Source organism: Episyrphus balteatus, chromosome 3, assembly GCF_945859705.1.
Source record: "Episyrphus balteatus chromosome 3, idEpiBalt1.1, whole genome shotgun sequence".
Taxonomy (NCBI): domain Eukaryota; kingdom Metazoa; phylum Arthropoda; class Insecta; order Diptera; family Syrphidae; genus Episyrphus; species Episyrphus balteatus.
The window spans coordinates 71,561,218-71,573,605 of NC_079136.1; the positions used below are offsets into that span (position 1 = coordinate 71,561,218).

Consider the following 12,388-nt stretch of genomic DNA (forward strand, 5'->3'; position numbering starts at 1 on the left):
GTTACAGCTTTTTATTCAAGAATATTTGGGAAAATTAAAATAAAATAAAATCTGTTTTTATAATTAATTAAACACCGTTTTAAATAATCTTTTACAAAAAAAACAAGTATGCCAGTTTATGTCTTGTATAGAAAGGAATTTTTAGGAAAAAAATGTCCTAAATCGTTAGAGCCGTTTTTTAAAAAAATTATTTTTTATATATAAAAATTTTCTAACATTTTTCAAAAAAAAAGTTGGTATGTCATTATGAAGAAATAATTAATTTACACATAAAAACGAAATTTAAAAATTTTTCACAAACCCGTTTTCAAAAAATTGATTTTTCAAAAAAAAATTTTCAAATATTTTTTAAAAATCCAAAAATGTGTTTTTGGGAAATTTTCTTAAATTTTAATATTACCTTTACTTGAACGCTTTTGTATAAAAATTTTAGTTAAAATCGGGTTAGTCTTGTACGGGATATTCATAAATCAAAAAAACCGTTCTATGACAAGTACCGTTAATAACGGTACAAAAAATATTTTTTTTATTTCAAAAGTTGTATCTTATGTGTTATACTATACACAAAAATTTTAATCAAAATCGTTAGAGCCGTTTTCGAAAAAAATTTACTTTTCTATTTCCGTTATATGGCAGGTACCGTTAGTTTTGGTCATAAAAAAAAAATTTCAATTTCTCCTCTAGGGAATCACCAAAAACTGCTAACTACCAAGTTTGAAGAAAATCGCTCCATTAGTTTAGGCTGCAGCTCGAGGTACTTACAGACGGACAGACAGACGGACAGACAGACAGACAGACAGAATTGCCGGACCCACTTTTTTGGCATGTCATGTAAAATTGTTATCTCGAGTTCGATTTTTTTTACGAATCCTAAACTTGCCCTATAGTACCTATATCGCAAGTAAAAATTCAAATGACAAGATTATTTCAAATTTTTTTCATTAAAAGCTTTACCATAAGAACTTACTTTTATCATAAGAGCAAGCACATGCGACCCAGTTTTCCATTTATGATTATTGATTATTTTTTTCACAATTTATGATTATTAATTATAATTATTGCTCGAAATTCGGTACGTAACGTACACAAAATCAATGAGAAATAGCTTATTTTTTATCAAAAATTGCTTTGTTTTTTTTTTTATTCCTCTACTCAACCAATCTAAATGGTATTGGTTTGTTATTTTAAAAAAACAAGTTTAATTTTTTTTTTTGCATTTATTCTTATGAATTTTGTTATCAAACTAAATTCAATTTATTCTTTAATAAATTTTTAATTAATATCAACTTTTACCATAAAACCCAGAACATTTGACCAAGTCATAGTAGTATTGATTCCAAAAATGCGTATCTTTTTTGTTTTCGTTTTTGGCTTCATTTTTCGCTATTGTAGGTTTTTTGTAACAAAAAAGAAAAAAAAGGCAGCATTGAAAAATTCATCAAAATTGTTTTCAATAAAACAAATTTTTAATGGAAACATAAATAATTTAAAAAAAAAACTCAGGCTCAATTAAATACACAATTATGTACAATTTTACAAAATTTTATCAAAATCCAAAAGTTTTTGTTACATACAAATAAAAATACAAAACCAAAAAATTTGTTTTTTTATGTGTCTCAATATTTTTGAGGTTATGTCAAAAATATCATAATAAAAGTTGTACGTAGATCTTTCAATTATTTACAAATTTTTATTGATATCTTTTTTTTTGACAATGGGGTAGTTTTGCTACAAATCGTTTAAAACCTCAATTTTGTTCAGTCTCGCTCCATATATCCCCAAAATAATATTTGCACTGCTCTAAAACAGTCACACTGGCCTATTACTTTGTAGTACTGAAATTATCAAAATATGCTTGACTCCTCCACGAGTTATATTTCTTATTTAAAAATTGTGAAAAAATGTGTATTCACTGTATTGTACCTAGCTATAAGTTCTCCAATCTACTAAAAAGTAGATTGTCCTTTAAATTTTCTGTATTAAATTCAATTCACTAAAAAAAATAAAAAAAATTATAACGTGTTACAATATTTATTTACTTTCAGGAATTTGAACCAGTACCCTACCCAAAAAATAAATATGGAAAGTTCCATGAAGGTGATTCATACATCGTCCTTAATGTAAGTTCAACACCCATTTCCTTCTTCTTCTTCCAAAAAAATTCCGTCCTTCATATATTTAAATATTATATTCATACAGACAAAACAATCCAAGGACAAAAGTATCTCTTGGGATGTACACTTTTGGCTTGGTTCGGAAACCTCTACCGATGAAGCTGGTACAGCAGCCATCCTCACAGTTCAACTTGATGACATTCTTAATGGAGCACCAGTTCAACATCGTGAAGTTCAAGACCATGAGTCACAACTATTTTTGAGTTACTTTAAAAATGGTAAACATTTGTACAACATATATGCATCAATGTCCTTTACACTTTTTTTCTACCCATATGATGGGGAGGATATTCACTATCCTATTCGTCCATGTGTATATGGAAAACCTGAGAGTTCCAACAAAAGATAATTGAATTTTTTCTCTTTTTCATTTTTATCTCGCAAACGACAAAAAGGTGTCCGTTATGAACAAGGTGGTGTAGGTTCGGGCTTCAAGCACGTACAAACCAATGCAGAAGGTGAAAAACGACTTTTCCAAGTGAAAGGTAAACGCAACGTTCGTGTTCGTCAAGTGAATCTATCCGTGTCGTCGATGAACAAAGGAGATTGCTTCATCCTGGATGCTGGTAGTGAAATTTATGTTTATGTTGGAATACAAGCAAAACGTGTTGAAAAGCTCAAAGCTATTAGCGCAGCTAATCAAATCAGGGATCAAGATCATAATGGACGTGCTAAGGTTAATGTTATAGGTGAGTTGAGTAAGAGTAAAGTGTAAAGGGTCAGCCAGGAATACGAAAAGTAGAACTTCGCATAAAAAAGGAAAAAGGCTATAAAAATGTTTAAAGATATACAAACAACGATACATTATTTTGATTTTTTTCTTCTCCGAATCTTAGATGAATTCAGCAGTGGATCTGATTTGCAAGAATTCTTTAATGTTCTTGGATCAGGCTCACCTGACGATGTTCCCGATGAGTCTATTGCTGAAGAAGATGGAGTCTTTGAAAGCGGTGATGAAAAATCGGTCACTTTGTACAAGGTTACCGATGAATCTGGTTCACTTAAGATTGATCCAGTAGCTTCAAAACCTTTGAAACAAGAAATGTTGGATACCAGGGATTGCTTTATTTTGGACACTGGATCTGGAATTTATGTTTGGGTTGGCAAGGAAGCTACACAAAAAGAAAAGGCAGAAGCTATGAATAAGGCATCAGAGTTTTTGAAAACTAAGAAATACCCTGCCTGGACTCAGGTCCACCGTATTGTCCAGGGGGCTGAGTCAGCACCATTCAAGCAATACTTTGCTACATGGAAGGATTTGGGAGCTTCTCACACTCGACTAATTCGCTCTGCCATGGGCTATAGCACAGATGATTCTGATGTTGAATTCGATGATAGTTTAGTCGAATCGTTGAAGAAGAGTGGTGGTCGTGCCTTAGGCTTTATGCCAGATCAGGGTAAAGGCGAGATTGTCAGACTTATTCAGTTTGTTGAGCTTCCTGATACCGATGAAGTTCGTCGTACTGAAATTCCCCTTCCATTGCCAAATCAGCTTCTTTTAGGATTCGGGTCATATGTAATTTTATATGACTTTATTCAGTCAGATGGAAACAAAGCTTCAGTTGTTTACGCTTGGAGGGGTTCAAAAGCGGGTTCCCCCTCAATGGATGAAGCTGTCAAAGTTGGCATGGAATTCGGCGATGAGCTTGATGCGGTTGTTGTCACAACTGTTCAAGGACATGAACCAAGACATTTTTTGAAAATGTTCAAAGGGAAATTAATAACTTCTTACACTGGAGCACCAAGTGAACCAATTTTGTTCCGTGTTAGCGGAACTGATGAAACTGATGTGAGGGCCAATGAAGTTGAGGCCGATTCATCGTCATTGGCTTCGGATGATGTTTATGCTTTAGTCAAAATTGCCCAGAAAAAAGTGTACATTTGGGTTGGATTGGTGAGTCAATTCGAAAAACAAACAACATTCTGTAATTGTTATCTAAAATTTTATATATTTAAAGGCTGCATCAGGATTTGAAAAAAATATGGCTGAAGACCGTATTGGTAGATTTTGGCCATCTTTCGAAAACGAAGTTATTCAAGAAGGTGCTGAGCCCGATGACTTTTGGGATGATTTGAATGGCGAAGGTATTTATGATCGTGGAATGGGTAAGGGTGGCTCTCCAATTTTGGAACCACGTCTGTTCCATTGCAGAATTCTTGTTAGTGGTAGAATAAAGGTTGAAGAAGTTCCTGATTTTCAACAAGATGTAAGAAGTTGGTTCGTTATTAAAGACTGTAATTTGTTAACTGATATTATTTTGTAGGATCTTGATGTTGACGATGTTATGTTGTTGGATGGTGGAGATGAAATTTATGTATGGGTTGGTTCTGGAACTACTGAAGAAGAACAAAATGGAGTTTTTGATATGGCTAGAGTAAGTCTTATTTATTTATTCTAGAAAAATACATTAATGAAATGATCGTTTTAGAAATACATCAAAATGGAACCATCTTCAAGAACTATTGAAACTGCAACCATTATTTGGATAAAACAAGGCATTGAACCAAAGTGTTTTAAACGCATGTTTCCTGAATGGAATGATGATGCGTGGAAGGTTGGTAACTAAAAATTTGTATAGTGTAGAAATCGGGTGAAACGTAATAGTACCTATTTATTTGTGTTTTTTGTTGTCTCGAAATACTAATTTTATATATATTTTCTAACAATATCTTTTATCTATGTTTCTATAATATATCCTAAACTTGTTTATTTTGTTTTTATATTGATTTTTTAATAAAAACATATTGTTCTATTGTTTTGTTTCTGTTTTCTTACAAAAATGGTGATGGGATTTTTACCTACGGGATGATTCTGAAAACCTCTTCAAAAGATGGAATGAGGTCAAAACTGTGAATAATTTAAATATTTTTAGAAAATTCACACATATGCCTTAATATAAAATATGTCCAAAAGTTCAAACCAATTTTTGATTTGGAAACTTATCTAGTAGAGTTTTTAAATGTTATTCATGAAATTTACTGTCAAACGATAGAAATTAATAAGTTATAAGAATTAATTATAGTAAATCACTGCCTTTTTCTTATCAGTTCGTCCAACCAAACGAAAACGTGCCGAAGCATTTTTTTTTTAATTCCAAATCAGTACACGAAATTCCTCTGAAAAAGTATATTGTTTGGTTCAAAGACGATTTTCGTTGCAGACCACTTCTATAACATAGACGGGGCTACAGTTTTTTTTAAAACGATTTCGACTATTGCGAGGAAAATATTCGCTTAGATTTTGATATTTAAATATTTTCTTTGTTCGATTGAAAGCTGTTGATGTATAGATTTGTATTCAAACTGTGCGTTAAAAGCCATTTCAAATGAATTTTTACCGACTTCCAAAAAGGAGGAGGTATTCAATTCGTCTGTATTTTTTTTTTTTTTTACCTCATAACTTTGGACTAAGTGAACCAATTTTGATAATTCTTTTTGTATTGGAAAGCTAGTGGCTGCAATGTGGTTCCAATTCAATTTCGTTCAGTTTTAGCCATAGAAACTATTAGCAAAAAAAACCATAAAACCCAGTTTTGATCCATGGAAGTCGGTTTTGTTTTTTGATAAAAATGATTATTATATACATATCTAGCGATTTAAAGCTGTCCAACCAACTTTTTCGAATGAATTCTTTGGAGCGATAAATCGCTTGAAATCTCTTACTTGCGCGAATAAAAATCGCTTTCTTCGAAACCGTAGCCTAAAGCTTGGTTTACCTTCAGTTAAAAATTTAATTTAACTTTTCCCATGACATTTCACATCATTTATCTTGCGTCATTACAGAAATGATTTTGCACAGAAAGACTGCCAATGTAGGGTTCTCTTATAATAGAAATCTAAGGACTGAATTCAAACCGATATTTGCAGATGACAGTTTATTTCAATTCAGTAATGGCGTTTTCGATTGACAATCCGGAAGCGTCCGGAATCATTCTGAAAAAATTAAATTGTGAGCTTCAATGAGAAAAAAATTTACTCAAGCCAAGATTTTACGCTATTCAAGTGACTGCTATGAATAAAAAACTTCACTTGAGCGAATGCTTAAATTGAGAGGAATCTCAACTTGAGTTGAGAGTTGTAAATTTAAATAGTTTTCTGTTTTTTTTTTTTTGTACAGAAAAAAAATGCAACATCATTTAAACATTGTGTTGACGAAATTTGCAAAAAATTGGCTGAGTCATTTTTGATAAATCTAGAAAAATGTGTAATAAACGTAGCAGTTCTATTCTGCTATCCATAGGGGGGAATAATCTCTAAATATTCACCAATTACCATTCTGCTATTCATCAGGGGGAATCCAAACTCACGTCGGTAATATCGGTAATGTTGTTCGGTATTCCACTATTCACGTGAATTAACTTGCTCCATACATTTTCAATCCGCATACAAAATGTTGCAGATCTGTCACTTTTAGTTGTAAAAATAAATTCACCATCGGCATCGTTTATATTAAACATAATGCCACTTCTCACAACTTTTTAAGTATTTGTTAGTATGTAATGGGTTGATTTTATTTTTCCAATGAAAAAAAAAAGCAAAACAAAACAAAAAACAATTTTTTTTTTCTTTCAATTTCGCCTTTTCTTCGCCATTTTTTTTAAGTTGACGTTCACGTGGACGTCAAAAAAAGGTTCAAAAAATGCAGTTCACCCGATGGATAGCAGAATGACAAGGTAGAGTTTAAGTGGATCGAATGTGTGAATCGGATCTGAGATTCACGTGAATAGCAGAATAGGGCTGAATAGGTACCTAACCTACTAAGAAATGGATTTCATTTTCGATTTTTTTTGTGATTCAAGAATATATTTTTGATAATATCTTGGAATATAACAATATTACTTGGAATAATTTTTAGTATAGGTAACTGTGCAAAATTAGAACAAATCGATCAAGCCATACAGCAGATATATGGAAATAATCCAAAAATCAGACGCAAAGTCCAAGTAAAAATAATTAACTTTGATATAGAGCAAATTAGGGATATAGTTTTCTTAATAGAAATCTAACTTTAGATAAGTATGCACGCATGTTTCTTTATTTAATTTCAATTGACTTTAAGACGTCAGTCTTCTTGGCAGAAAAAGCATGCAGAAATACACTTATTTTAATATATACATACATTCTATTTGTTTTTTTATTGTCTTTTTCTCCGCGTAAAAAGTCCATCCGTTATTAATTGGCAATGCATAACTTTCAAATACCTACATAATTTATACATAAAGGGAGCTATAAACAGACCATTTGAATTAGCATTCCATTTTTAAAGAATCTAACAAAGTTAAGATGCACTTCACAAATGTTTTGAGAAAAAAACACTATTTCAAGGTTTTGCCTTTTCAAAAACATATTTCACATACAAAAAAAAAAAAACTCTTAACTTTGACCTATAGGATTTTAAATCACATATCTGTTATGATTTATTTATGAGAGTCAATAGTAATAAAGATACAAGTTGTACTTTATGTTTTTTTAATTCAACTATCCCCTTGACACAGTCTTTGTATGCCTACCTACCTACTTAATATTCCAGTGAACATCTGTGACCTCTGCAAATAAATCAACAAATTAAGAAAAAATACAACGTTGCACCAAAAACCTGCGAAAGTATACCTACTACACTCTTCATACAAACATGAATACGAATAAAAAAAAAATTAATTAAATAAAATAAAATACTTATTCAACTATAGTTATTAACTCTCTTGAGCTTAATTCAATTAGCCTCATTACGTTACTGTTGTATTCAATTAACCTCTTCGCTTATTTGCATTATATTAAATTAAAAAAGAGTGCTGAAAATATATACACATTCACAGCAAACAGAAAAAAAAACATGGATATAAATGTACCGGAAACAGAAAGTCTCTGCTTTCTGCTACGATCATACAATACTTTAAATTTATTATTTTGTATTCTTTTAAAATAATTATAATATTGTTCTTTGTGTAGCTTTGTGTTTTATTTTTATAGATTTGTTGTGCATGATGTCTTCTTATTAAGCCGAACAAAATTATTTGTGTATATTTAATTATTTTATTTATAAGAAAATTAAAATAAATATTTTTTGTAATCATTTTAGCTTAGGCCAACATATGAAGAAGTATTGAAAAATGTTTTAGAGAAGAACCTCAACCTCGAAGAGAACAACGTTTAATGGTTTAAAATAAATCATTTTTTACTTTAAGTTTACGAACATAAATAAATTAAGTTCAAATAATGTGTAATTATGATTAAAAAAAAAATAATAATATCATTTTTTTTTTTCAATGAAAACATATTTTTATTTAAACAGATATAGTGGAGTCACTAAAGCTCAAAAATTGGCAATATTAGGGAACCCGGCCGAACAGCTTAGATTTTGATGATCTTTTTTTTCAAACGTCGGTAATTAAAAATACTTTAAAGTCTATAGATTAAAAATTGCCGGTGTTGCCGAGTTGATTTTTTAAATTTTATTGAAATTTTTTTTTCAAAAATTTTTCTTAAATTTCATAAATTACATTACATTACATTACATTACATATTAATCTAATCCGAAGATAAATCTACGGACTAGACACACACTACAGCTTCGGAAACTTAGTCCATTTTGCTGATACAGCACAAGACATTAATACAACAAAGAGAAAGACAAAGAAAGAAAGAACAACAGAAACACATATAACACATAACTACGTGGCACAGAGGGGGAGACATCGTTGACAATTGTCTCATGTTATCGCACAGGTGGCTTCAGTTAAGCTGGCGATTTAGAAAAAACTTCTGAGTCGACCGTTGGGTTCGAACCCACGATGTCTGGCTCTGAAGTCATCTACTCATTCCTCTGTGCCATGGCCACCTGCCGGTGTTGCCGTTTTGATTTTTTAAATTTAATTGAAGATTTTTGTGAACAAAAACAAATTTTTTTCAAAAATTTTTCTTAAATTTCATAAATTAATTGATGCCAAAAGATTGTCTTGGAAATTCAAGGAAAAAAAAATATATGGGAGTGAGGGACAATCTTTCATCGTTCAAGCGATAGATGCAATTTTCTTATTAATTGACTTCAAACACAAAAAAAAATATTTGAACACAACGGCAACACCTACAATATTTAAATGTACATTTTCAAAAATCTAGAAGCTTAGTCATATTTGTAAAATTAAAATTAAGTTAATTGAATTAAGGGCTTTTGAAAGCATGGTAACTCAACTAAAAAAAAATTATTGAAAAAATTTTAACATGTGGTTTTTTAAACTTTTTCGTAATATAAAATGCATTTTTTTTTCAATTTTTTTTGGCCACATTTATTATGATTTGAAATTATAAAAGGAAGTGTCAATATGTATTACGGTTTATGAAAAAAATTAAAAAGTATTTCATTTTCGAAGAACTTTTTTGAATAGAAGTCTTGGAAAAAAATTTAACTTATTTTTTTTTAAAGTTCAACTTCTAAATATAAAATTATTTTTTATTAATTTAATAAACCTTACTGTTGAAAGCTAAATAGCAAAAATTTTAAGTTCTTATTTACCAAAGTCTTTGAGAAAATCAATTATTTCAATGCAAAAATTCAGTTTTTATCAAAAAAAAACCCATTGAAATTGAAGTAATTTTTAATTTTTTTTTTAAACTGTAATATATATTACCTTTTCCTCTTCGGAATTCAACTGATAATATTTATGGCCAAATTTTTTTTAAAAATAAATTCATATTTTATTAGAAAAAGTTTGGAAAGAAGTCATTTAAAATTTTTTTTTTTAAACATTTTTTTTTAAATTCCGAGTTTGAGGACCATTTTTTCAAAAACTCTTCATTAAATTTAGTGGATTTAAATTTAAGAAATAAGAATGAGCTTCTGGCTTTTTAAAAATGTATTTTAAAATATTGTAGGTGTTGCCGTTGTTTTCAAAATATTTTTTTTGTGTTTGAAGTCAGATTATGAGAAAATTGCATTTATCGCTTAAACGATGGAAGATTGCCCCTTACTCCTTTTTACTTTTTTTCCTTAAATTACCTAGAGAATGTTTTGCTATCATTTGTTTTATGAAATTTAAGGAAAAAAATGGTTTTTTTCAAAAAATTTAATTTTAACTTTAAAAAACAATACGGCAACATCGGCAATTTTTAATCTATAGACTTTAAAGTATTTTTAATTACCTACGATGGATGATTAGGGTCAAAGCAGTGGATAGAGGGACCGATAACAAGTTAAATCACGCATTAAAGTGAAAATGTCCAAAAATGCAGATTCGCGGTTTTGGCTTTGTGCCGACGATATTATCGGAATCTAGGTACAAAGAAAGAGGGTTTAAAGTTGTATGTCTTTTTGTAGATTTTCGGGCAGTTTCCGAATTGTACCTAATTAAATGGTAATTTGTTGCGCAGACCAAAAAGCATAGTTTTAAAGTCATTGAATTTTCCGCCAAAATAAGTCTGAAAATATTGGAAAATCTGAAATGATTAAAAACAATAAGTTTGACTGACATCCAAATTTGAAGCTTTTAAAATGTTCAAAAATTTTAAAAATGCAACTTTCTTGAACATTTTTTCCATTACATATGGAGGGCTAAGAGCTGAAGTGAACCAAGTCACAAAAAGTGAACTCGAAGTTATAACGAGTTAAAGTAAATAAATAAATTATGGGAAACATTTTTCTTGAACAAATGACCATTTGAAACTAAACAGTTTTTGACCACACTAATGACAGATCTTAATAGAGTTAAACATAGCGCAAGTTTTGGTACAAAATTTGAATTCTTTATTTTTTGACTTGGTCCGTTACAGATGTGAGATCTCCACTATGACGAGGTTTCGTCTTATTTAAGCGGAATCTTGAATCACAAAAAAACTAAAATCTCTGCAAAATAAAATTTGTGAATTTTTTTTTTGGATTTTGAAAGTCTACTTTTGAGCTAACTTTTTAAACAAATCGTTGAATATTTTCATCATCAAACAGTTTTTTTTTCAAAATCTAAAATTGATGGCAAACTTTTCAGGCTATAAAAACGAAGTTTGTGGAATTGAAAAGCATTTAAAAAGCTACAAATTATTGCTCATTTCAGATTTTGTCCGCTTACTTAGACTTATTTAATTTTAGAATCCAAATTATTCAAGAAAATTTTGAATGTCTATACCTACTTAAAAAAATACTTAAATGTTTTACTAGCTTTTTTAATGCTTTTTTTCTTTTCGAAAATTTTTTAAATTAAATTTAAATTTCATTCTCTTAGACGGCCTAGCCCAAACCATACAAAAACAAAGACTAAGGGCCGGTTTGTTGACACTCGATTATCTTTTAATCAAGGATTAATCCATACAAAAATCCTTGATTAAAAGATAATCGAGTGTGAACAAACCGGGGCTAAGTGATATACAAAAATTACTGATTATGTAGGTATTTTTTTTATGAAGTCGATAAAACTAAACTTAAGCTAAACTAGTGTGCTTAGCTATTATAATTTTCCTGAAAAAAATTGGCAACAGTCCAAGAAAATCATTACATTTTCTCTGAATGATTTATTTGAAAAATCTTTATCATAATGTCAGAAACCGCATTAAAACAATTTGAAGTATACCAACTAGGTACATATAATATGGATGAACCCACTATTTTTTGTTTATTTTTTCAATTGTAGCAGATTGCTTGGCCATCTGTTGCCACTTAATTAATTTATAGAAACCAAATGACTGAAAATATAATCATTTAGTGGTTGATTCGTATATTGCACAGTATTCTATTTCATTATGAATTGTCACCACAAAAATTTGCTCCAACAACAATACGGCATCAAAAATTGAAAAAAAAAAACCTTCACGTGTCTATCCATATAACAAAGAGTAGGTTATATGTGCACCGAATGGCCGATAATTTCGAAACCATTTAAGCCACCTCGCTACCGCGATGATAATAGCAAAACCAAAGAAAATTTATGAGTGGGTAAATATTGCCACATTCTCGGTTTGTCATCCCGGGCAGCCTCCCCCCCTCCATCAACATCTCTATCACTGTGTACCCACATCCACATCCTATCGTCCATTACAGTGACTATGTTACGTTACATATAAGTACAATGACAAAAAAAAAATAATATAAAACAATTTACGAGAGAGTTGAAAAAAAAGGAGCAAATTCGAAAACACAGAGTCCTTGGACCACTTTACAGTAAGGGTGTTGAAAACGGTAATAGCGACAACATAAACAACCCCAATATAGAATCGGGAGAGGAAAAAAG

The 12,388-nt window shown here is 30.2% G+C and overlaps 1 protein-coding gene across 2 annotated transcripts in view; it reads left to right on the forward strand.

Moving 5' to 3' along the window:
* LOC129913817 (gelsolin) overlaps positions 1-8,404 on the forward strand; it is a 37,944-nt gene extending 29,540 nt beyond the window's left edge. For both annotated transcript variants that reach the window (XM_055992692.1, XM_055992693.1), the window contains 8 exons: positions 2,046-2,120; positions 2,200-2,392; positions 2,570-2,863; positions 3,011-4,068; positions 4,133-4,381; positions 4,439-4,549; positions 4,604-4,729; positions 8,254-8,404. In XM_055992692.1, the coding sequence (XP_055848667.1) occupies positions 2,046-2,120; positions 2,200-2,392; positions 2,570-2,863; positions 3,011-4,068; positions 4,133-4,381; positions 4,439-4,549; positions 4,604-4,729; positions 8,254-8,328 (2,181 nt within the window). In that variant the 3' untranslated portion in view covers positions 8,329-8,404. The remainder of the gene's footprint in view (positions 1-2,045; positions 2,121-2,199; positions 2,393-2,569; positions 2,864-3,010; positions 4,069-4,132; positions 4,382-4,438; positions 4,550-4,603; positions 4,730-8,253) is intronic.
* Positions 8,405-12,388: the final 3,984 nt, after the last annotated feature.